The following is a 26,588-nucleotide window of genomic DNA, read 5'->3' as shown; positions in this document are numbered from 1 at the left end:
CATGCATTATACTGCACCGCGCACATGCTGCTCAGACATCGCGCTCGGTCGTCGTTCTCGGTCGTCGTTCGCAGAAATGTTGTGCGTGTAGAAATGTCGCGCAAAATGCGCGTGTTATCTTCCCGGTGCTTTCGAACCGGCACTTTCGTTATTCCTGCGAGGCGGATGGATGTGCGGCGTACGCCGGTTCCCACCTCAGCCGCACAAGCTCCGAAGCCCGGCCGGCGACGTCCATGGGCTTCGGAGCGTGGGGCTGGCGTCGCTGACGTGTGCGTGTGGGCGAGCGTCGGCGAAACGCGTCATGGACACCGCGCACCGGTGGGCCTACACGATCTACTTGAAGGTTTAATTGGTGGCCCTCGGCTGCGATAGGTCCTCCCACTTGTGAGGCCACTGCGCCCGGGATGCTGAGTGCCGCTGCGCTCTCCTCGCCAGTGGGAGGCGGCGTAAAGGGGAAGGGAGGGGGGGGGGGGGTGCATAAGCCATCGTAGCCGTTTGAATCGGGGCTGTAAAAAGGTCAAAGCAGCAAAATAGTTGCTTGGAGCTGCTTAGTGTACCAGCCTTCTTTAGCATACCAGCTTTTCTTTTTTCGAGTCCAGAAACACCTGGGCATTTTACAAATTGATCCATACCGCTCAACTTCTTCCTAGAGAATCCAATGATTGCTTTAGCATACATGTTCAATACTAGAGCAAAGAGGATGGTGGATATGGCCCACATATTATCATATGCTTGGCTGAGCCAGTACCCAATGCATTGCAGCATTCTTTCCCTTACCCAGCTTGCAGCACCTTACAGTAGTTGTAATACGGAGTAATATTATGGGGACTGGCTTTACTTGAGCCAGATTTGAGTTAGGGGGGCCTGGGGCTGCATTGGAGCCTATTGTTCATTGTTTGAGTAGCTTTTCAGAGTGGTTTTGCATTTTTCACCACAAAAATACTCTGCAGTACAACACTTTAATGTCCTACCAATGAGCTAATGCAGTTGCCGCATTTTGTCACTGATCACTGCGCTTTCCTGCTCTTACAACCATTTCATTATGCACCCGCTGCAGTAGCTCAGCCATTAAGGCATTACGCTTTCTGAGCCCAGATGTGGTTTTAATCCCACCCGTGGTGTTTGTTTTTCTGATAGTTAGGAAAAACAAAAACACCTGTGTGTCGAGATTTTAGTACATGTTAAAGACCCAGTTGTAGCTTTGTCGCATAAAACACCAAAGCCTGTTTTTTTGCTTTTTTTTATAAAGCTTATTGTGCGTGAGCTATGTGAAGTAGTGCCACGCATACCACCATAGTGGATGTAGTATGAGAAGTGTTTGATTACACAGCTACGTACACCACCAATGGCCACAGAAAACAGTAGTTTTGCCCGCAACACTTCTCGTCCTGCGCTGTAATCGGTTTGGTGGGATTTGAGCCAGGACTGTAGAGTGAACTTGTTTTGCAGGTGCAGCACTACTCGTATAGCACCTGTTATTATTTAGAGCATGTAATTCTATTGTATCTGAGGCTATAAATATGTGTGCATGGTGTGAAGGTGGTTAACTCGTGCCATCTGTGTGGGGGGTTCGTTTTACAGAGACAGATAGAAAAGGGCAATGATCTCCTGGAGGAGCTGGCCATGACATCCTCGGCAGTGAGTTCAGCCAGAGGCACCCAGGAGCTTGCTGTGTCACTGAAGAGTCACCTGGATAGCTTCACAGAGAAGTTGGAAGATACGCGAGAGAAGCTGGAAGACACCTCCCGATGCTACCTCCTCCTGGACCATGTGAGCACAATTTTTGCACTGTGGTACAGGCAACATCAGCCAGCCCTTGCCCCCCTCCAGAGAAAAATGCCCACATAAATTTAAGTGTATGGTTATGAAAAAAGAGGGGGCATGCAGCTTTCTGAAAAATTTTATTTGGGGAAAATTTGGCAGCATTGCAATTATGACAACCTTTTCTTTGCAAAAACCCACTCCACCTGCAAGATTTCCCCTAAATTACCTAAGCAGAAACGCTCAATTTATATGCAGTTATCCTGTAAGTTATTTTTTCATGGCTTGAAACAGTGCTATTAAAAAAAAGCTGTGGAATTTTTTTATACTAATTTGGGCTTCTGTGTTTAGCCAAGGCAACTAGTAAATTTGTAGCACTTGTTTGTCTTGTTTGATGTTCCCACCAGCCACCAATGTAGTAGGGTGATAAAGTAATGCGGTGCTGGCCTCGTAGCCCAGTAGAGTTATTCACAAACTAAAATTTTGCGACTGCCTCTTTCAAGCTACTACATTTAACCGTCCAGTCATTCTCTGTGCTGTCCAGGTCGATGTGCTAAGGAGTGTTTCTGTATTCACAAAGATTGTGTTTCATATGAGTTGCTTGAACGTTAGGGCTTGCACAGTCTTCCAAGATCTTTCAATGTTGGAAAATTAATGAAAAATTCTTTGGTTGCTGAACTCCATGATACCTTTGCATGCTGACCTGCTTTTTAAAGTGAAAAATGGGCAGTATGTTGTACAAGAAAGGAAGATAACTAAACTATGCAAGAAACCAGGTATAACTTGGTAATGGGTGACATCACTTGCGGTGTTCAAGCTCCACCACTAAGTGCAAGTTGTGGGTTCATTTCCTAGCCATGGTGGTCTTTTTTTTTTTTTTTAGGGAGGCAAAAAACAATGATCCGTGTGCGAGATTTTGGAGCACGTTAAAAAATCCCAGGTGGTTTAGTCCATAGCCTTCTACTACGTGTACTATTGCCTATGTGTTGCTTTGGCACAGGAGACACCCATGTATCAATGAAAGCTTTTAGTCACGTGACCAGGCCCAGAGTACTGCGTTGCAAGCTTTCCTATATCATCCTAAATGACTTGTAAGATGTCTGTTGTTGCCTTCCAGTATACAAAGACGTGGGAACAAATATCTTGAGGCTACTTGTTGTGTGACATTGAGTGCAATTTTTCAAAATCATCAACCAGGACTGCCACTTCAGCTGTTGCTTGTGAAGGCTTAAAATTTTCTCATTAATGAGGGCGGTATTGACTTCTGTGTTTACTGCACAGTGACTTGCTGGCAAAGGATTTGTGAGCAGAAAGCTTCTAGCTTTGTCCACTTAGTATTTTTAATGTAATCATTGGTGTAAAAAAGGTGTGCTTTTCTGCTTTCTATAAACGTTTCTATAAAAAGGTGTCAGCTTTTTATAAAAAACTTTCAAGTTGCCTTATTAAATTTTAACACTGTGGCAAGATATGCCCTCCTTTACAGTAAAAAACAGCAAAGAATCCGAGTTCCTTCTAGTCCTGCAGCTGCTTACTGGCATCATGCAGAAGACAAGTGATGATTGTGGTTTAAGTTTACACGGTGGTCATCTCTGTGTTCTTTTTTTTCTTCTTGCTTTCTCAGAGCTACGAATGGGCTCTGGACGCCATGAAATTTGTCTCGAGCATGAAAATAGATGCTGCCTGCACACCGGAAAGCCTGACACAGCTCATGAGGCTTCTGCAAGACTACCAAGAGGAGCATCCAGCTCCCTCCGAACAGAACTTCAGTGAAATGCTGGAGCTGGCTTACAAGCTGGAGAACACCAAGCTTGTCGAGCAGTGCAAGGTTGGTCCTTGTCTTATTCTTCATTTTTTTAACTTCAGTTCAAGGTTCTGTACTTCCTGGAGCTCCCTTGCGAAGCGGGCATGACCAACAATTTTAAACTGTCAGTGCATCAAAGAATTGTTTGCGTTCCCGTTCAGCAGTTCTGCCTGCATGTACGAGATTTTTTCAAAGCAGTATTTATACGGGAGACTCCACCAGGGAGGGATGCGTGGGGCCTATTCAGCCAGGAGAGAACAAGGGTGTGGCCTCCCTCTGCTCCTCCAAATGCCCGCCAAGCCCGAGATTGTTCGGACAAACAATCCTGGTGCCCACAACCACCTGCCCCTCCAACTTAACGCGAAGGTGTGAGGGCTGTGAAGGTGAGGGCACAGTGCGGTGAGGGCTGGGATTGAGTTTCTCCTCCGTGGTGCTGCTTTTTAAAGCAATCCAAATGGAAACTGCAATACGCCCCTTTAACCTAGGGGCAGCTTCGGCAAGTAAATGCACAACTTGGTCTGAGCCTGTTCAACGATTCATTGCGTTCTAAATCAGCAAGCTGATACCATGTCTGAAATAACTGCACCGATGCTTACATGCAGGCTCTGGGAATATCATTATGGAGGATTTGGCCTAATTTAAATTGATATGCTGTTATTCAATGACTGGCATCTGTTAATTTTATCAGAGAGGTCAAGGAGGCCGCAAAACAAAAGAACAAAGAGGTACGCATAACAGCTTGCACTTGCCAGTATGTTGGCTTAGCTTGGTAAAATGCACTGGCTTATTAAAGCCCAAGACAGTGGCTCAGCTTAGTTTCATTGGCTTCCTTAAACCATTGGAAAATAACCTGCATAAATAACTTTGGTCAAGTCTTAAGCTGCTCAGCCATTATTTTTTGTAACTGGAATTAGCTTTAGTGGTAAAAAAATTGATGCTTCTTTATATGGTTGGCAGTTGCTCACAATATTAGGCAAACAAAGTGAAAGAATTGCCTCGAACAACTTGCTCTGTGAGGGCCACGTGTATTTGCTGACTGGGCTGATATGCCGCCTATCGACATATCCACGGAGTGCAGCTCAGTATGGCTTCCTTCCTTGATGACTGAAATAGAGCTGCAATCTCGGCACTGGGCTCAGTGCAATCTCAGCACTGGGCTCAGTGCTGACTGTCCTCAGCGTAGTCAAGGGCAGTTGGTCCAGCGTTCATGGTTCATGTTTATCACTATGGCACTTCCTGTCTGAGGAAAGTCTTTGGGCTACCTGCTGAGCATCGAGAGCCACATGCAGAGCCACATAATCGTGTAATCCTCATGGTGACTGTGCTGTACACCGGCGAAGACCTGTGTCAACTGCTTCACCGTATCCCACTCCGATATGAACTAACTGCACAGTAGAGTGTCCAAGCAAAAACTGAACGTCTGTTCTTGCAATAACGAAACGCAGAAATTTCTATGCCAAAGTGGTGTGGCAATTAAATGTAACTGGATTTGTATTGCAGAGCTTGATCATCACATTCCCAACATCAGCAGTTCTGGTAAGGAGGGCGGGAAAGGAGAGCCTGCTTTTTATTTGCCAGTTTTTTGTTTAGGGACAGCCCTGCACAAAGTGTAAAGTAGCGTGTCAAGATTTTGACTTAGCCATTATTGCTTCTTAACTTGTGCCTAAAATGCATCTGGTGTTCCTTTAAATGAATGCAATTTTCTATGCGTTCCAAGTTTTCTTCGTGCAAGCTATACTTGAAATTGATGCTACCAGGCAAATCTGGCAGCTTAATATCAGTATCATTGCGGCTTGTCACTGTGGATAACAGGTAAATTTTGCAATGCAGCCACAGTTAGGACTACAACTCATTTGCTTGTGTGTCCCTTTAAAAGTTTAGTAAGAATCCAAACAATCAAACTGAAAGCATTAGGTTTGTTGTTTTGCGTCATTCAGATGCTTGGTGCTGTAGTTCCAAATTCACGGGATGTTGGGAGCAGCTACAAAAATTGTTGTCTGGAAGCTTGACATTGCCTTCTTCTTCTGGAAAATCATCTGCATAAATAACTTTGCTCAAGTCCCAGACAGTGTAGTCATTATTTTTGCTGGCTGCTTCCCATGTCTTCTAGATAATTTGCAGCCCATTTGATGTGAAGCTTCAAATTCATGTTTATGTGCATACTGTTTTGAATATTCATGAGGATCATGGGGTTTAACATGCCGCAACTGCACAAGTTATGAGTTGCGGCGTAGTGGAGGGCTCCGGGTTAACTTTGACCACCTGAGGATCTTTAATGCGCACCGAAATCTCGAACGCATGGGCGTTTTTGCTTTTTGCGTCCGTGAGACAAGCGGCCACCACAACTGGAAATCGAACCCGCGTCCTTGGGCTCTGTTTTGAATATTATTTGGGAAAATAAAAGCACAGGAGCATTGACATATTGGCTGATAAAGCCCCAATGAGCGTCAGCCTTAAATGAAGTGTGGAGTGCCCGATGTAATGAAATAATGCTCCAAGTAAAAATTGGTTGTTTAAGCTCACTGCAGCACCATTGGGTAAAACTGTACATTTTTTGTTGCTTACTCTGAATGAAGGTGCTTAAAAAACCAACTTGTTACACGTGGGGTTCTTCAAAGCTTTCTGTGGCTTTCTACGCATTAAATTTAACAAAAAGTATGTCCTTTATTATACTGTTCTGTTTTCCATAATTTGAGTCAAATAACTAAATACCAGGTAATAACCTTCAAGTGCAGTTGCAGCTGCATCAATGCCAGTGGTCAGAGGCCAGAGAATCGCTTACTAGTGCATAGTATAGCCATACCAGTATTTTGTAGTAAGTTGCAAATACAGGTATTATACTGTTCTAAAGAATGTATTTGTACTGGGTTTAACATGACACGTTATGCCTAGTTGAACTGGCGTCTATTCCTCCATTCATTAGATATGTTCATTTATTAGACATGTTCATTGGGACAAACGAAAAGAAATCACGTTGCCAGAAAAGCACAGGTTCAGAGTTTTAAATAATCATGAGCTCGTGTGCACAACCTGCTACGTAAAATAAAAAAAAACATAGCACTAGAGAATTCTGTCTATGAAACAATACTCTTGAAAAGGTGTAGGTTTGGGAAAGTTGCTATTCCGTTCTGAACGTTCTCTGGCATGTTTCACTTGCGCGTCTTTTTGCACGGGTGAATGTCAGTATGGAGTACTTTTGAGCGCCTGACGATGCCCACAGTTTCGTAAATTTATCGGCATTTCCCATTGAAGAAGGGCTTTTCACTTTGATGGGGCTATTCACAAGTGCCGTAGCTCATCTACAGCAGGTGCGAAATGGAGCATTCATTAAGCGGTGGTCTTGGTAGGTGGGGTGGGCTGGTGCATTAGTTGTGCCCCAAGGCAGCGCTGTTCTCTGACACTTGCATGTCACTACACAAAAACGGCACTCGTGTGCCTAGTTATAGAAACGTCAGCACTCTTATAGATGGAAAACCTTAAAAAAAAAGAGGGTTTCTAACTGATACTACTCAGCTAGAGCTTTATAGTCAGTGTTGTGGAAAGGCCATTGTACAACGTTTTTGGAACTTTATTGAGGGATTCAAGGCGCAATATTTGGCCGAATGACACGCGATTTAGCAAGTCTCCGTGTTGTGTCGGGTGCAAGTTGTGACGGTTGAACCCGTACACAAGTTTATTGGCTATGGGCAATAGATTATTCCTTTGTTCTTAGAGCGAAGCACAGGACTGGGCAGAACTTGTACTGAACATTGTGTGTGCATGTGCATCTGTGTGTATCATACTTTTCTTTTTACTATCACTTGATTCCAATTCCGATTGCTCACACCTGAAATAGCAAGCCAGACTCTCTAGAAATGTTGCTAATAATGTAAAAGCTGCGAGAAATTTACTTTTCCAGAAATTTAGTCTGCACGATTGCTTTCCCCTGAAATTGTTACTTGTTTCTAGTACATTTTTAATCGTGCAAATAATGAAGTGAATCTAGAGCTAGAAACTTCCTGCTGCAGAAAGACTGTTTTCACCCCAAATCATAAATTGTGTACTTCAGGTTGTGTAGCAGACTAGAAGCAATCTATCAACCACATTGTTAACAACTAGTGCATTTATTTTGCATAACAAGGTACTGGAGAACAGCCACTGTTTATGTGAGAGCACAAATGCACAGCATTGTTCCCCTGACCACCTGGCTTTAGTTTGAGGTCTGTTTTTTAAGGAAACCCGTTCTTTATCTGTATTGTTCTTTTTATGTTTAATGCATCCATGGTTGTAGGACTGAAAATGTGTCTTTGGGCCACAGTAGTTTACTGTTCCCACACGATACATGCCCCCAGATTTATAAGCTGAAAAATTGGCCGCAGTCTGGCATGTCCAAAAAGACTGTACGTGCAGGGAAACGGCAGAAGGGCCACCTTTGTTGGTTGAGGAAGGCAGCAACCCATCCATGAAGGGGGTTTTCGTTCATATAAGAAAAGTAGTACAACCTGAAAGCCTACGCATTTTTTTTGCTGTAGCCGGAAAAAAAAAAAAAAAAAGCCCTGAACAGCCAGGGGGAGCAGTAGTATCACAGTTAAATCAAGTGTTTCAATCTGTCCCGCAAAACTGGCAGGGATATTTTTTACGCAGTACGGGCCAGTGAGCAAGTGGCTATTTGTTAATACAAGTTTGATAGAACCATCATAGATCAGGTGTGGCACCTCTAATGTTGGGGCCTGAAAGTGTGTTTGATTATGCAAGTTGACAGCGATGCACTGTAATGAAAATGAGTAATGAAAATCAGTAATGAAAATAAGCTGCACCGCTTTCGCCAGTGTAAGTAAAGTAGCCCTATCGATTAAGGCTTTCCTAACAATGGACAATGGTTCCTTGACATTTATTTTTCTGCAGCTATCTGTTCTGCTAAGAACTAAGAAAAGCAGGGAATGTTTTGAAGCAAGAGCCTGCTTCTGCAGAAAGAAAAAAGTGTGGAGAGAGGGGAATGAGTAATTGCGTATCCTTGCATTACGGAAAGCTGGGCAGGTTGCTAGGTGTCCCTGGGGTGTTTGTTCCCTGCAAATGTGCAGAGTGAGAACAGCGGAGGACAAAACAAAGAATGGCGGTGTTTGTTTCTTTTGAACCAGGTAGCCTTGTAGTCAGAAACAGTGTAACTTGCTTCACCATCTGATTGCCTTTCGGCCATCCTGTTCTGTGCGCAGACCGCCCAGGCCCGGTGTCGCGAGACGGTTGAGCTGATGGAAGCACGCCAGGCGACCCTGCTGCGGGCGAGGCAGCAGTTGGAGCTGGATGGCCGCAAGTCGCCCACCCTGGGTGCCAGCTTCCGGTCGACCACCCTGGAGGGCAGCCACTTCCACCAGAGCAGCTGGGCCCCCGGCTCGACCAGCACGCCATACTGCTCGTTTGTGCGCCGCCGCTCCATCGCCACCACGCAGCCCCACCTCTACTCCGCCCCGCCGCCCATGAACTCCTACACGGCCTTCCCGGGGCCTGGCGGCACCTCCGTGGTGCAGGACTCCTTCGCCCTGGATCAGTACATTCAGGAGAAGGAAGAGCAACTCCTGAGCCAGGGACTCATCACTGATGATCTGACACGAAGGTCGGTTGATCTGGCCCCATCTGGTTGCAGTTCAAAACATTATGAACCAGCTGTACTGCACGGCTCTTGTGCAGTATAGTTGGTTGATATGTGTCTGCTAGCTTTTTGTTACAGAATGTTTGGAGTTGCGCATCTGTGCTTCTACCATGTGTACAACCTATAGTCATCATCGTCAGCTTTGACTAAGAATGCTACATGATGGCGATAAGTCGTGATGTATGCAGATACGTGCATCATCATGAGCCTCACTATAGTCTTCATTCTTTGCTTCTAGCTGGGAGCATGATCTTGCTCCCCATAAGAGAACAGCAGGTCATCCCACACCTTGCTTGTGTTAAAAGCAGAATGTGGAGTCAGATGCCAATTTCATGAGAGGCAGTGACGGGTCATCCCACTCCTCACGCTCCTGATACGAGAGAGTTTTGCGCACACACGTGCTGAAAAACCTTTGACAAGTACTTTAACAGTGCTTCCAGCATTGAAACACCCCAGTTGCACATTGTGGTGTTTCAACATGCAGGGAATAACAAATTGTCAATCTGTTGGCAGTGACATTGCAAAAACTCTGGTGCCACTATGACTTAATCGAAGATACTTCGTAATGATGCAATTACCCAGTATCTGTTTTCTTTCCCTAACCTCATGAAGACAGTGTTAACAAAACTTCTTTCTTAATAACAAAGCAACTTTGTGAATACAGTTAAACCTTGATGTTACTTGGAGGCGCAAATTTCTTTAATTTGCTAATTTCGTAAAATCGCGGTTTAGGTTTTACAGTTCATTTAACCAATTATTGAGGTTTCCCAACCTTGCCCATCATCCAGAAACAACTGCTATGGAGTTACCTCTCCACTTCAAGCAAAATTTGTACTAAAACTGATCACGAAAATCGCGTGAATGAAGAGTTTTAATACTTAGGCAATGGAATTCTGATAGCTGACGATAGTTCATGTGTCGTCATAAAACCGGTTTTTCACAGCTCCTGAAGAAATGTGATAGCTGACCTCACTAGGTTTACTTTTTTTCGGTCACTACTAAACGCCACTGTTGGTAAATTGAATCCAATGACTGTGCCCCGCAAACTTCACCTCTAACCGTACCGGACGCATGCATTGATCAGACGAGGTGCTGGTTCGAGGTTACGCCTCTTTTCAGGCGGCGTAGGTTTGGTGGTAGGCGGGTCGTTGAGAGGTGCGTCAAATGAACACAGGTGAAATGAAAATGACCACGTTCAAAGAGCAATTTATTGCCGTGAGCACTAGATGTTCAGATTATAGTAAAGAAGTCCGCCAGCAGTGCTTAGCATTTATTGACCAGTGTGGGTATTACGGGACGCTAATATGCTGACAGTGCTAACAAGGCTCGCTCTAAAGAATGTTCGCCTGCATCTCTCAGCAGAACGTCGATGGCATCCATCACTTCATTGGCTGTTCGTTTCACTGACACTTCCTCAGGCTCTTGTTCTGAGTCAGTGCTGTCATCACGCATGCGTTTATTGCTGACACTTTCAATTATGGCGTCATCGTCCAGCTCTTTTGTAGTAATTGCATAGGCGTCGCTACTTAGGAAGTTGTCAAGGTTCACGTTGCTGCCTACAACACCATGGTCGACCAACTCCTTCCACGACTTGGCAACCTTTACCTTTGGCTCCGCACTCTCTTCATTGGTGGCCTTGTCGTCTGATGCGAGTTCAACGTGCAGTAAAGGGCACGGTTTCTTTATCCCCGGTTTGCAGAAGCAGTTGATTACCCCCCTTTTGGTCACCAGCCACGAAATAGCGAGCATATCAACCACCATGAAGTGATCGATTTTTATCTCTCTCTTCAGTTGAAGGTTAAAGAGCATATTTTCAATGAGGCGCTTACAATACAAGCACTTCACACTATGAACTATTCCCTGGTCCAGAGGCTAAATGAGCGAGGTGCTGTTTGCTTGAAAGAATTCCAGCTCGATGTTCCTTAGCACCAAACCCTCAACATGATGGGCGGAACAGTTGTCTACCAGCAGGCATATGTTTCTGTTCTTCTTTACTATGTCACTATCTAGCTGCATCAGCCAGTCTGTGAACAGAGCTTGTGTCATCCACACCTTGGTGTTGGAAGCATACTTGACAGGCAAGTTTCTACCACTAAACAACGTGCTTTCCCGCTTTTGCCAACAACCAACGGAATTCGTTTGTCACTGCCGTCCAAGTTGATGCAAAGTATCACTGTTAATCGCTAGTGGGACTGTTTTCCCCCATGGCACCTCTTGTCCTTTAACGCCAGCATTTTGTTGGGCAGGAGCCGAAAAAAGAGCCGTTTCGTCGGCATTGTAAACATCTACCACGTCGTACTGGTCCAAATTTTCGGGAACCCGGTTACACAACCTATTCTCGGCATTGACTGCGTTGGCCTCTGCGGACTCGCCACTAACAACTTTTCCAACAATTGCGTGGCCCTCTCCTTAAACCTCTGCAGCCACCTGCTGCTCGCCTTGAAATCATGGCAACTGAGCATGCAGGAAAAGTTGAGGGCTTTTTGCTGGAGCATTGATCCACACAAAGGCATGTTTTTGGCTCGCATGTCTATGAACTAGCTGAACAGCGCTTTGTCCATGTCCACATACGTAGCCGCTTTTGACTTTTTTCGGTCAGAGCTGGGGCCAGCTGTACTTGCGGCACTTGTGATTCTGTCCTTCAACTTCAGTGTTGTAAAAAGCTTACTCTGCGGGGTGTCATACCTCTCAGCGACAGTTCATTTTTTTCTCACCGTTCATCACATCAGTGCTTAATCTTCGCTGTCACATCAAGAGTAAGCACTTTTTTTTTCTCAAGAGTAAACAAGGCTTTATTTTCCGTGAGGCACTCGTGCTACTTACAAGGCTCACCTAATGATGTGTGAACAAAATACTAAGGTGGTTATCAGCGAGCACAACCAAGAGCAGCAAGGAGGCCTCAAAAAAAAAAAAATTTGAAGTAGGCTTCGGCAGCCTAAGAATAGATGGCGCTGACATGGGCAATGATGGAAACGTTAAAATAGTGGACGTGCTATTAAAGGGACACTACAGGGTGGAAACAAGTTGGCCTGTATTGATAGATTATGGTGCCAGGAATCCAAATTCACCATTCTTGCAACTCGCAGTTGTTTAATAATGCAGAAAATGCCAGAAACCTGAAAGTGGGTGCCGACAACCCGCATGCTTTTGGGTACTACAGTTTGTGACGTCACAATATTTGTACATGGCGGGAGCTCATTGAAGAAGCCACCTATAAATGTTTTTTCTATAATAAACAGTTCCGAAGTGGTTGATCTCGTGAAATAACTCTAAATCAAAGCTTTCCATGAGCTGATGTAATTTAAAAAAACGCAAACAGATTTTATACACTGCGAGGCAGGCTGCTTCCATCACGCTTGTCAGCCATCATGCTTTCAGTTTCGTTTTGGAAAAGCATTGGTGTGCAGTTAGCGAAGTCAATAACCTACCTCGCTGAATGCTCGTGCTTCTGCAATTAATGTCTCTGACAAGAAGTGGCAAAAGGAACAAGATGCACTGCAGGTTTAAGCGACCTGCCTGAGCTTGCAATCCATTCTCAACAACAGCAGCACGCAGATGTTGCTATCAGTAAGGCGTGCCCGCTCCTGGTTCGAACCTTATAAGCCTATAAAAGTGTTAGGATACTTACTGGAGGGGAGTATCCAACTGATTTGAATTTGTTAATTGCTGTTGATAAACAATCCGCAGGTCGTGCACGCATAGTTCTACCCTTGGTATGTTTGGGCCGGGCGGAAGAGCAAAATGAAACTTGCGTCAACCAGAATCTCGTTCTTGCTTTCCAGCCATGACTTCGTTAAATCGAAAGTGGCGCACGAAATTACTTTGTAATATCAGGGTAAAAATACATGCATTTAGCAAAATTTTGATAAAAAACTTGAAAAAGTTCATTATGTTGCAAATTTCGTCAAATTAAGGTTCGTTATGTCGAGGTTCAATGGTAAACTACTTACAAAGTAGAAAAACGGGCAGTCTCGCAGGTCGTTTGGATGGGTTAGCAGTCTGAGCCTGTCCGATGCGTTCATGCGCAGGGGCCCTGTTACATCCATTTCGCGAAGTTTCCTGGAAGCCCGCAGCAAGGACGGCTGTCCCCGAGCTGTGGGACTGAGTGCCTTGCGCGAGAAAGTGCGCAACTCGCTGCACAAGGAAGGCCACCAGAGCCGTCCACAGCGGAAGCTCATGCGCCGCAGCTACACGTGGCAGCTGTGCGAGGAGGCACTGAGCCGAGCTAGTGACCGGGTGCGGGCCCAGAATGACCGCCTCGTCTCCGACCGCTCGGCCATGGGAGACCTGGAAGGCAGTGATGGACTCCCGAGGTAAACACTGCACGGCGACAACTCCTTTCTTGTGTAGGGCCCGTTTGCTGACTGTCAAATTCACTTTCGCCAGTGCCAGCCTGATAGTCGAAAGTTTGATTGGGAGCAGCACCATTTTGCAGACATTCAGAACTGTTGTCACAGCCTAATGTGTGCAAAAAGCTGGCACATTCGTGGGGATGTCAAATGTCAAGTTGAAACGTACGTTGGTACATGGTGATTACACCTTCAAAGTGAAACAGGAAAAGCTAATGTTTGCCTTTGATATATTTTTATTGCAGTTTCATTGCTGTATTACCTGCCGGTTCACCATTGTAGAGTTTGACAGCTTAGTTCAGAAAAAAGTGGTAGAATATTCTTGCAGGAATATCACTGTTCTTGAAGTGTGTTGCAACAGTTTAGATCCTGCCTTAGCTACCTTTCGGCAGTGAATTATGTGGGCCGTAGTAATCATGGCTTGTGAATAAGGTTGCCTGATACATTATGTTGCAGTGTTAGCCAAGGCGTACTCTGTTGTGACCTTCTCTCTCTTGTGCTGATTTTGTTAGTACACTAATCAGTGGTATGTAGTAGGTGTGGTACTTTTAGTTCAGACAGTCTGCTTGCATCATCATAAACTAAAAATGGTGGTATTGTTTCTTGAAACATTTCTTTTAATTAATTCACAGCCGGATGAACTAAACTTGACATGAGTGCGTGTTTCCGTTTGTGTCAAGTTTTTGTCATTTTCAATCTCCGAACATCTGCCTTCTGATTTATGCGGGAAAAATGTTTTGGAGTATGCTACCAGTTAAAAAGTCCAACTCAAAACAAAGGAGAGAAAAAAAAACTGTTTTTTGTTTCTTCCCCTTCCAATGCAATGTTCCCTCCCACCCCCACAAAAAGTTCCATGAGCTCCCCCGAGTCTGAAGAGCTGACCTCGCCAGACTCTGAGCAAGCGAAGAGTGAAGGGCAGTCTTCTGACCGAGGCAGCCGAGTTCCCGTGCCCGTCAACAGCCACCTTTTGACCCGAGCGTCTGCCCTGCAGCTAGCGGACTCTGCCATTAGCGATGCCAATTTCAGCGAGGAGCAGCTGAGGAACAGGAAGTCAGTCTCTGTTCGGCAAATCTTTGCCCACTTTCCATATGTCTTCCTTGCACATGGCTGTGTTGTTGTCTGTGCGAGTGCGATCCTTCCTCCTCCTGCTACTCCAACAACCTTCCATAGTAGTCGAGCCGCTGCCTGTCAATTTGCCTGTACTGCCTTGCTTGTCCATCATTTTCTGTTTCCTGTGCCTGCCTGTACTGCACTGATCAGTTCACTTTAGCTCTCTCCTTTCCTGAACTGGTCCATCTCTCACTGGTTGCCATGTCCTAATGCAGCTTGTATATACGCAGCTGTTCTGAATGCCGCATGAGCAGCTCCGGACTTTCCGGGCTTTTGGCATGTCTTGTTTACCTAAGCATTTTTCATCTCTTGCCGTTTATTTCTTGCACACAGGAATTTGGGCAGTTCAGTTTTAATATTTCACGTGTCTGGCCCTAGTCTTTGGCCTTCGTTGCTTGTGGCTGTTCTGAGCAGTTTTGTTAAAAATGGCTTTGTCAAGCTTTTTCCATGCAGATGCCCCCTTTTATTCAATATGAAATTTTTGGGACAGCACTAGAGCAACTTGTCCTTCAGAAATAAAAACATCTGTCGCTTTCAACGACCAGAATTTGTTCACTTGCTTACCCATGCAGTTAGGCAGAAATGGTTGCATCTTAAGCTCTAAATAGACTATTGTGCAATGAAAGTGCCTGAAAACTGTAGATGAGTGTTTCAATGCAACATTGATCTATGTGTACGAGTGAAAGAGCTGCTCAGGCAAAAACTTTTTTTGGTTAGGATAAATGACACACGTACGTCACTTACTGTGTAGAACTACAGTACTTGCTGAAACCCAAAGTGTAGTGCCTATTATGTGTGTATGAGCACTGAGATATTCTTTATTTTCAGAACCCTGCTGCTTGTGATGCGTGAAATGGTACAAACAGAACGAGACTACGTCAAGTCATTGGAGTACATTATTGAGGTAAGGTTTTTGTTGGATGGAAGACAATTTTTCAATGGAGCATGTGGCATGAACTAGTTTCTTGTGCATCTTTTGAAACCACCACTCTCATATTCATTTAGCTCTGGCATGACACAAGTTTGCGGTTTTATCTAGTGTGTGGACTACAGTAAACCCTCATTACAAGAGACACTCAAGGGACTCAGGAAATGTGTCTCTTGTAACCAAGGTGTCTTGTAAGCAATGTTGCTAACATGGGTAACATAGGAAAACTGACCAAACCGTCTTCATTCAAATGTCTCTTATAACCAAGTGTCTCTTGTAACAGTGTCTCTTGTAACGAGATTTTACTGTATAACATATGTCACGGTATTTTTGGTGGTTACATTGCTTATCTAAATGGTTATATTGCTGATCTAAACCTCACCAAGGTTAGTAATGCACAAAGCACTTGGAATGCACCTGGCAAAGAGCCTGAAAAAGGGCAGTTTTTCGGATAGCAACAATTTTGCATAATAGAACTTGCCTGAGCTTCGTGTATGGTAACTTCGTTATCACATTATCTGTGATGACTATAGTTTCACGTAGTATATATTGAAACCTTATATAAAGCTTCCTAAACGGGAGCAGTCACTCTGAGTGATTCGTGTGTTTGTGATTCATTTTCAGAACTACATTCCGGAACTACTGAGGGAAGACATACCCCAGGCCTTGCGGGGCCAACGCAATGTTGTGTTTGGAAACATTGAAAAGATTTATGAATTTCACAGCCTGTACTTCCTTCAGCAACTGGAACAGTGTGAATCCTGCCCCTTTATGGTTGGACAGTGCTTCCTGCAATATGTAAGTGGAGCTATTTATTGAGGCTACCATGAAGACAGCCTGCGATTACATTGCTTCCAGCGAAAGCTTGAGCCATACTCAGATTATGGGAGTGCATGGGTGGGAGTGCTTGATCGGTATTTTACAGTAGTGTTAAGGTTAAGAATGCACATAGCATGAAGAGATGTAGCAATTTTTTTTTTTTTCAAAGGCCTGTACTATATTCCTGTGTTCAAATCAATTCACTGTTAAAGCATTTGTAGGGGCTTTTCTTGTGGAGGCAGAAAACGGGTCAAGATTTCGGCAGACAGTAAAAATCTCCAGGTGGTCTAATTAATCTGTAGTCACCACTGTGGTGCACCTCAGAGCCAAGGTACAGCTTCAGAGCATCAAGTGTCAAATTTTGAAGGCAGTCTTTAGAAAACTTTTTAAACTTAGTCTCTCATCATGAGCTACTGCTAGTGTTAAAAACAAATTTTAGTTATTGTGAGTGATTTCCAATTCTTGAAATGTCTAAGTATTTGTGTCAGACATTTTTCAGAGTACGTGTTTGTTTAAATTCATTGAGTACTTATAGAATAATCTGAAGTGATGGAAAATATAATGTGAGAAATTAGGCAACTATATCAACCTCCAAGTGTGGGTCACTCGAAAAGTGTCTTTCTGGCAGTTGCGACAATGAAGGGAAATAAATTCCACCGCAGGTTAAGCAGTGCTGTAAGCTAAAATTTGGTGACATAATGCCGTATGCACAAAACATTGCTAGCTCTTTTGTCAGAGTGTGTTTAGGGAGGGCCTGCCTGTTATTATTTAAGAGTTAGCAAAGCAAGCAGCAACGAATTCGCATTCTGCTACTGCAACAACTTACAGCTTGCACCACAGCTTTCGGTAAATGCGAGTTATTGAAGATTATCACCTGCTGTTTGTACTGGCGTGTTCCCCTTTTTCTTTGGCTCCGTCAGTAATAGTATCTCATTACGCTCTTTCAGGAACCCCAATTTTACCTCTATGCCCTGTACAACAAAAATAAGCCAAAGTCCGATTCCCTCATGTCTGAGTACGGCAACGCTTTCTTTAAGGTAAGGATATTCACCTTCATAACCAGATAATTATTTATTGCATAGTTTTATAACGCAAAAATGTGATCTAGAAGTTATAAAACTAGTTTTAATGGTTTCATAACGTTGTTTTTCTGCATTAAGTGCTTAATAGTGCTTGTGTTAAAATAAATTATGCTCCATTGTTTGCATTCAGGAGGCTTGACTGGTTGAATGTCTTGTGATTCATATAGGTATAGACTGGATTATTACATGACAGATGCGGCTTAACAGTTATCCCTGTGATTTTTCATTTTTCATTTCATCAAAGCTCTTCCAGCAATTACTAATGTAAAAGGAATGACTGAGTGTACGCCATAAATTTTTGCCTCACGTGTATGGCATGCATTGCATAAATGGGCACGGAGCTCTTCACATGCTGGAATTCTTTTTTTCCAGCTTTTTTTAAATTTCTTTGTTGCTTTGGATCGGCAAGTAGAAGCCAGCACTTGTTGCATATTCATCGACAATACGTAGTTCATTCCTGGTAGTTCAAAACCTAAACCACCGTATTTTGTGGCCCAGGCACAATTTCCTGTAATGTTCATATCTGTAAGGGGTGCACAGTGAAGCTGACTTGCTTTATGAATTTCAAATGGTGTTGGTGAGCTGATGTCGTTAGTGCTTAGTTGGCTGTAATTGCAGGCAATAGACTTCGCTATGTTTGTGAAGGCTAGTGGGTGCAAACGGGCCTAAAATAATAGGTCTAAAAGAAAATGGCGATCATCAATGTCACTTGCATTACTTACCCAGGAACAACTGGGTCACTTGCGCCATTGAGCGCCAACTTGTTTAACTGCGCCATCCTGCGCCGAACCACCCCTATTGTGCCAAACTCGTTTATCAGCGCCGTCCTGCACCGCAGGGCCCACATTGAGCTGCGAGGTATGACCACCATGAGGCCCCGTGCCAGATAACTTGGCTGAAACATCGTGTTTTCGGTGACGCAGTTATGGTTTCAGTTTCATCGAAACTATGAGCGGCTATGGAAGTTGGCTTTTGCTAGCTACACTGTAATGCCGCAGGCACTACACGCCTTCTCCGCCTTTCCTTTAGATTTATTTGGGCCGCATTTGCGCAGTTTGCTGCCTGCGCCGGCCGCTGCACCCTAATCAATTGAAAATGACCAAAAATGAGTGAAATGCTTTTGAGTCATATCGCAAACACATAGACAACAGAATAATATTCGTACGAAAGATTGTAGTTTATTGGAGGTGAACATCAATTTTTTCAACCAATTTTGCGAGCTAGCTGCATGTATTGAACAAACAGGGTATTGGATGATGTGCCCTCCTTGTTCGTTCGGTTCGCTTTTTTTGTGAAGTAATGAATCATTTTCGCCTGTGAACTTCTGGATTAGCTTTGCTTATGTGGAGGACGGTCCAGCATTAATGACGCCTTCTAACACGCTCTCGTTACCATGTCTCTCGTGTACGCTCTCGTGAACCCCGCCATGGGCGAAGAGACAAAGCTATGTTTTGCTTTGCACGCACCAAAACCACTGTTTGATAAATAGATGTTTTATGGAGTGCCGCCGTGAGTTTAGGGTGCCTCGATTAACGCACGTCCGCTGTATGGTGGCGCTGGCTTCTGATCCCATCGGCTCTGCGTGTGAGGTTTACCTTGTGAGCGGTGGTAACGCGGCCCACTCGCTGGGGCTGAAGGTAGATAACTCCGCTTATTGTAAATTTTCACATATAGTACAAGAACTGCCTCCCTGGTTTGGAGTAGGTTCTAGTGCATAATAGAACGCCAATTACAGTAGATCAATAGATAAAACGTAATTGACAGGGGGTCGGCACAGCAGCCTGTGCCAGCCCCCTCCCTAACGGCCTTTCTGGCTGCTCCAAACCTGCTCCAGAAGGCCTTTCTGGCTGCTCCAAGTCTGCTACAAAAGGCAATTTTGCCTGCTCCCAGGACTGCTCCAAAACCCATGTGCCCTGTTCCACCCCTGCTTACTGTACATAGTGTCTGCTTTCAAGAATAGTCCCTGCCCCTATCTTCACAGTATTTCACCTGTTTTCGAGTTGGCTATCCTCGGCATTTTACACTAATGGAAGCAGCTACCCTTTGTTTGTAACGTTAAAGATTTATTTCAATATAACTTTGTTGCATTTTTAACCTGTAGCAAAAGCAGCTGGAGCTTGGTGACAAGATGGACTTGGCCAGCTACTTGCTGAAACCAGTACAAAGGATGGGCAAGTATGCCCTCTTGCTGAAGCAGATCCTCAAGGAGTGTCCTGAGAGGGAACCTGAGCATGCGGATTTGAAGGTACTATTCAACTTTGTCCGCTTTCTTATAGCTCTTGGGCTGCTGCTGCAGGCAAGGTTCTTAAGGCTGTTGCAGCTCGGTTGATGCTGGTTCAGTATTACTGTATTTACTCGCATAATCCTCGCTTTTTTTTTCGGAAAATTCAATGCAAAGTTAGGGGTGCGAGAATTATGCGGGGAAAAAAAAAATCCGGTGCACAGTGTTGCCAATTTGCCTTATGCCAATCCCGCTAAATGTAGCGGTCGTTTTTTGTATAGGTAAGCTCAGTGTTGCCAACAGCAGCTATTTCTTTTTATTTTATAATTTACAACGTAAACAGTATCCCGTCGATCAGCGATCATGAAATTGCCGCCTTTGCTTTCTGGCGCGCGCCCTATCTCGTCGTATGTGCGTGCCCTACTCCAGTAACGCACGTTGAAGTCGGTGACGCCGAAGTGCCTGCCTGCGGCACGGTTGCCGTGTTCGATAGCGTACTCTTTCACTTTCAATTTGAATGCGGCAGTGTAGCTGGCGTTCCTCCCCATGGCGAAGCGGCACCAAGCACAAAACAATTAGATCAAAAAGTTCTCAAAACGGCAGCGAGCTATCCACCACTGACGCGAGTGACTCACTGACTGCTGCCGCTCAACAGCGGGACCACGACGGCGACACGACGACACGACAGCGGGCTGTGCGAGCACCGTCTATAACCGCACCGCACGCGAAACATGCGCGAAACCGGCTCAAGGATAGTGTGAGTAGCGTGTTAGGGCGCCTGTTAGGGAGTAGCCATGCAGGTTGTTAAGGCGCCTGGATGGCCTTGGATACACAGCGCTCTCCGCCGAACCGAGAGGCGGCGGGGGAGGGCGCGCGTTGGAGAGCGCGTGCACCATGCGGGTTTCGCGAGCAGGCAGCTTTCGCCGCTGCAAAGTTGGGGGTGCGAGGATTATGCGAGGAACCAAAAAATTCAAGTTTTGGTGGCTCACATTAGGGGTGCGAGGATTACGCGAGTAAATACGGTATAGTGATTAGTACCTTATCACCTAAAAGTGCAAGAGTACCGCCTATTTAGTAATCCATGGTACTAACAGCGCAAGAAACAGAACACACAGTGCAAACCACCACTGCTTTGAACTACGCTTAATGCCTTCCTACCCAAGCCTATTCTAATTTATACTATACTATCGGCGCTTTCAAATTCAAATTTTGACATTTTCTCGTTTGCATTTGGCGCTTTCTGAGTGTGCTGTGAGAGCTGGCACCATCTACTGAGTGGTAGACACACTTACAGCCACTTTCATTTGTTTTTCTGCACGCCGTTATTTTTTAAAGAACTGCCGGTGTTATGTGATGGCACTCGGATAATACAGAGATTGTATTGACATCACACACTGTGGTGCTGCAGAAACGCCGCATTTTTAGTGATGGGGATAATTCTGCATGCGACTTTTTGGATGACGCAAAAGTATCAAAACTGTAAATTGTGCGATCAACAAGAGTGGAGCAGAAAACTAATGTTTTCTGCGATGCATGTGTGACCAACCTATGTTTCGAGGAACTGCTTTGCACAGTGGCACGAAACCCAGTGGTGCTAGCATTTTTTTTTTGAAGTCAAGAAAATCTGCAATTAGGCATTGGATATTTGCAAAACTGTTGCAATGATAGCATATGTACAAAATGTATATCTTAAATTTTTTGTGTGTTTTTCCACATGGAGCAACACCGACGTTTTTGCTTTTTTTTGTGTGTGTGGTGTTCGGCCCAAAACTTTTCTGTACAAATTTTTTTCTTTTTTTCAAACAGAAATTTCTGTTTGAGACAATTACCACTGCAAAGGAATTTACTCTGTACAATTCAATGCCATGCACTTATATGCTGCATATTTTTTTGCGACAGAAAAAAATGTTTGCGAGTGTACCCAAAATCACTGCTTTTTTCGTGGGCAGGGAAGTGTTGGAGGCCATCAAGACAAAATATAACCCTGTTCAGTTTGGAACACCTAGCCCTTGGTAGCTCACAACTCTATTCCAGCCATTAACCGGAAAAGAAAAGTGCAAGAAATATTAAAAAAGCTTCCAAATTTCGCACTACACAATGTCAGCAGTGATGCAGTAGTGGCAGGAGTGATGCAATGGATGGAAACACTGAAAACATACTTATCAGCGTGGTAACTGCAGATTGCCATCCATGGGACACAATTAAACGGAACTAGAGGCCCCGCTACAATGGTCCAGTCATTTTTTCTGGTGGTGGCCTTTGGTCGGCAGCCACCAATCGCACAAACTAGACTCTGTGGCCAGAAAGTGGCTGGGGAGTCGCCACTGCTGTTTTCTTTATTATCTAAATTGTTTCTGTGAAGTTTTCAATAACTTGTGTTATTGTTATTGGGACAAAGCAATCTTTTTATTGAACTGAACTTGCATTTTGTCTTCATTGCCCCTTTAATGAAAAAAATTGCACTCAATTATGCTTTTAAACAAACACATCGCTTACACTGTTAGGATCATGTAATCTGCTAATTGTCTCGCCATGAAGCCTTAACATTACTTAAGTTGATCAGTGTAATTTTTAATGTTGGATGTTTCTCTCATCTCTCAGATAAGCCCCAAGCAGTGCTCACATGAACACTTTTGAGGGCTGACACTGTTCACTCGTACATGTTCATTGCATGCACTATGAAACGCAGGGCACTGTTGGTTTTGCCTGTTCTACATGATTTGTTCCATGCCTGCAGATTGTTCATTCCACTAATGTCGTGCGCGATGCAAAGCATGTGTATTTTCTTCATTTTAATTGTAGTTTCACATGCCGAGGCTATTCGGCATAATGCAGGGGGCTCCGGGTACAATTGATTTCTACCACTTTGTGGTCTTCGACATCTGCTGAAATCTGGGACACACGGGTGTTTTTATTTTCCATTTCCATCAGTGCATGAGTAGTTTAATTGCCTCAGTGGTGCACTACTAAATGAAGTCCTTAAAATTTTGGGGCTGTCTTTTTTTGTGTGTGTGTGTGTTAGGCTTTTTCACAACATTCTTAACATGTGCTATGTTTGTGAACACCTTACACCATAACGTGTGGGAGTCTGTTGCACTGTTGTGGCAATTCAGCATATATTATCCCAAAGTGTACCGAGCTGGAGGAAAAAAAAAAAAAAAACACTGGAAGCCCAGTTGGACCAGTCCAAAATACCATTGGAGCAATCGGAAGTGCAGTTGGTTCCAGTTGGTTCAATGGTGTTTTGGACTGGTCCAATGGACCTCCAGTGGCTTTTTTTTAGCTGGGTGGTAGTATCAGCTTGAACACAAATGAACTGACCTGATATTGAGCAGAGTCTTCACCTTTTTCTTAAAACTGTCAAAATTGTTTTCTAGGTACCGTTCTAGCCAGTGTTTCCAAAATGTGAACATCGTACCCTAAGAACCTTTCTATTTCACCTTATTGCCCCCGCAGGCTGCTGAAGAGATGGTCCGATTCCAGCTTCGCCACGGCAATGACCTTCTTGGCATGGACGCACTTCGTGAATGTGATGTACGTTTTCTTAAGTTCATATTCTGAGCTTCTAGAGCTTCGAATGGTGTGCTAGCTTTTCTTCAATGCGGGGATGTTAGGTGTCTGGCTAATTGCAATTTTTTCGTGTAGAATTGTTTTCTGCAGTTTGACCTTGTTTATGTTCTCTGACCGCTGTAAAGGTCAAGCATTTCGTACGACTTTAAGTGCTGTTGTGGACTGTGTTTTTTGTGCCTTATCTATGCATTAATCATAACGAGCTAATTAACGCAGCTTCATGTGTCATACCTGAGGTGTACTTTTGCCTACTGATGTCCATCCGTTTGCGAATCCAGGTGAACGTGAAAGAGCAGGGGCGCCTCCTTCGTCAGGATGAGTTCCTGGTCTGGCAGGGCCGCTCACGCAAGTCCCTGCGACATGTGTTTCTCTTCGAAGACCTGATCCTCTTCAGCAAAGTTCGCAGAGATCGGGAGCACAAGGGCCACGAGACTTACCAGTACAAGCACAGCATTAAGGTGCGGTGCCTCAATGTCATATTCATTTTGGGGACATGGGGACACAGAGATCGACGGGCGTGCAGTCCTGGACATAGTTTGGTAAACGTTCGGTTAGGCAATTACAGTTAAACCTCAATGTAACGAACTTCAATATAACGAAACTTGATGTAAAGAACCACGGAATTTTTCGTAAGTTCAAGTGTATGCACACCATGTATTTTCACCCTCTGTGTAACGAAGTCCCATTTGCCGGAATTTCAACGTAACGAAGTTTCATGCAGAACTAGGCATGAAATTTAAGCTGTAGAGGTATATTTTGGGAGACGCAAGCGCCGAAATGGGGTCTCAATAAAACTCGAACGGCAACACGGGCCGCCCAATGCCGCGGATGCAGCGAGCCATGTAGTCTGTGAGCGAGCCCCTTGCCTACAAACTGCGTGGCGTGCACGGCTGGCGCACTGGTTCTGTTTCTGTCGGAGCTTAATCGTCTACGCGGGCATCAGTGTGAACCGCGTTGAGTGTTTTCTCCCCGCAAAAACGCGCCTCGCAAGCCACAGGTGCGCTGACGCAACCGCGGAGACCACCCGCACGGTGTGGGTAGCTCCCGCGACCGCTTCTAACCGCTCGCTGAAATGCAACTCGAGGGGCAAACGAGAGGGGCACACGAAAAAAAAAGTGGATAACGTGGGCGAAATTTTCACAGTAAAACATCGCCGCGTACGAAAGCGCCCATCGAACATCCTCCGCCGTGGTAGGCCTAATCGCCTCTGGCAGGGCCGCCGCCGCCGCATGCCGCCGCTTTGCCCTTCGTTCAAGTTCGCTCATGCTTGTTGGGTTTCATTGTTCCAGCAAGCATTTGTGAATCTTTATGATCCTTGCGCGTGCATTTTTTTCACACCTGCGCCCGCGATTGCACGCTACCGGTGGCTTCTGCCGCAGCCAAGAAGTGACTCGCGCTGCATGCAGCAGTTCCCCGCCGCGGTGGCTCAGTGGCTAAGGCGTTGCGCTGCTGAGCACGAGGTCGCGGGTTCGATTCCCGGCCGCGGCGGCCGCTTTTCTGATGGAGGCGAAAAGCAAAAACGCCCGTGTGTACGATATTTCGGCGCACGATAAAGATCCCCAGGTGATCAAAATTAATCCGGAGCCCCCCACTACGGCGCGCCTCATCGCCTGCGTTGCGTCGGTGAGTTAAACCCCACAATCAATCATTGCTGCATGCAGCAGTTGGAGGAGCCTGACCAGTTTCGCCAATGGGGAGGCGCGCATCCCATGAAGCGCTTCGAAGCGCTCGGGGATGCCGGCTGGCCAGACGATTAGGCTTACCTTCGCGGAGGATATTTGATGGGCGCTTTCGTAAGCATCGCGTATGACGTTTTACGGGGAAAATTTCGCTCACGTTATCCGCTTTTTTTCTCGCATGCCCCTCTCGTTTGCCCCTCGAGTTGCGTTTCAGCGAGCGGTTAGAAGCGGTCACTGGAGCTACCCACATCGTGCGGGTGGTGTCCGTGGCTGCGTCAGCGCGCCTGCAGCTTGCGGGGCGCGTTTTTGCAGGAGAAAACGCTCCATGCGGTTCACGCTGATGCTGGTGTAGACGATTAAGCTCCGATAGAAACAGAAACAGTGTGCCAGCTGTGTATGCACGCCACGTTTTCTTTTGCAGGAAACGCTTCATGGGATAAACACTTCATTATAACTGCGTATTTCAATGTAGCGAAGTAAATTACGAATTTTACCGACTTCGTTACATCAAAGTTTAACTGTATAAAATTTTGCCAACACACTGATAATGAACTGGTTCGGTTTGATCATTGAACTCTGCTTTACTTGTGTGGGTTCAACGGTGTTGTAGATGGCTGCATACCATGGGTAGAAAGTGCAAGTAGGCATAGCTCAGCTAAAGCCTTTTCATTTCGAAGTCGAAGTTTCTGTGTTTTGTTGATTTTCTTGTTTCAGTGCATGGTGTGTGTGAACCAGTTGATGGGTTAAAGAATGACTCCGTGTAAATTTTTGTGCGCTGGCAGTGCCCACTTTACGAGTGCGTGTCCTAGGTAAACTGAGTGGGGTGCAAGTGAGAGTAGGAAAGGGCTATGCATGGCAGGCGTGTGCACACAAACACTCACATTCCTGCTGTACCGAGTGCATGAGTTTTCTATGGGCAATGTGTGTGTACAAAACACTGTGGCTAGTTCTTCTGTCTGCGGGGCAACCTGTGGATGACTGGCTGCAACGGGGCTGACCTTCTTGCCTTTCCAGACTACTGACATTGGCCTCACTGAGCAAATTGGCGAAAGCCCCACCAAGTTTGAGATTTGGTTCCGCAAGCGCAAGTTGAATGACGTGTACCTGCTCCAAGCACCCAACCCCGACGTGAAACGGGCCTGGGTGCACGACATCTCCAAGCTTCTGTGGAAGCAGGCGCTGCGAAACAGAGGTGACTTTGTCCCTGTTGAAAGCTGTATGATACAAGAGCTTCTCATGTAATGTCTTGAAGAAGTACTGACTTGCAGTTTCAAAGCTGGGATAACTGTGAAAGGCTGCCTTTGTATATGGAGATATGTATCTCCCAGCAAGTTTCAACAGTAACCATTCAGTTTTGCGTATTTTAAATCCATTTTAATCTTTGCGGGCATGAGAAAGCTCAGAACGCATACCTTTGCGCAATCGGCATCAGCGTGGCACTATCTTCTCCTCCTGGCCCCAAACTGCTGACGTGAAGGCTCCCGTGACGTGGCCAACGTGCTGGCTGCAGTTGGCGCGCGCTGTTCCGCCAAGTCTACACGTTACGGTTTTGGGACTGACGTCATGCAGCCCAGAGCGTGCAGATTGTGGGGACCATGGCCGATCAGGGCCAAGCACGTCCACACCGGCAGTGGTGCTACGA

General features: G+C 45.3%; 1 protein-coding gene across 4 annotated transcripts in view; it reads left to right on the top strand.

The window, feature by feature from the left end:
• Positions 1–26,588, top strand: part of LOC144155468 (puratrophin-1-like) — a 640,065-nt gene that overhangs the window by 597,509 nt on the left and 15,968 nt on the right. For all 4 annotated transcript variants that reach the window (XM_077686932.1, XM_077686931.1, XM_077686933.1 and 1 more), the window contains 12 exons: positions 1,582–1,770; positions 3,383–3,586; positions 8,755–9,152; positions 13,217–13,501; positions 14,387–14,587; positions 15,476–15,551; positions 16,200–16,373; positions 17,342–17,431; positions 19,578–19,721; positions 23,154–23,231; positions 23,546–23,725; positions 25,961–26,138. In XM_077686932.1, coding sequence (XP_077543058.1) covers positions 1,582–1,770; positions 3,383–3,586; positions 8,755–9,152; positions 13,217–13,501; positions 14,387–14,587; positions 15,476–15,551; positions 16,200–16,373; positions 17,342–17,431; positions 19,578–19,721; positions 23,154–23,231; positions 23,546–23,725; positions 25,961–26,138 — 2,197 coding nt within the window. The remainder of the gene's footprint in view (positions 1–1,581; positions 1,771–3,382; positions 3,587–8,754; positions 9,153–13,216; positions 13,502–14,386; positions 14,588–15,475; positions 15,552–16,199; positions 16,374–17,341; positions 17,432–19,577; positions 19,722–23,153; positions 23,232–23,545; positions 23,726–25,960; positions 26,139–26,588) is intronic.

This window comes from Haemaphysalis longicornis, unplaced genomic scaffold (assembly GCF_048455015.1).
Source record: "Haemaphysalis longicornis isolate Haplotype H1 unplaced genomic scaffold, Haemaphysalis longicornis Haplotype H1 scaffold_1, whole genome shotgun sequence".
NCBI lineage: Eukaryota > Metazoa > Arthropoda > Arachnida > Ixodida > Ixodidae > Haemaphysalis > Haemaphysalis longicornis.
The sequence above is the reverse complement of the archived record's forward strand: the minus strand, read 5'-3'. Positions and strand labels throughout refer to the sequence as shown.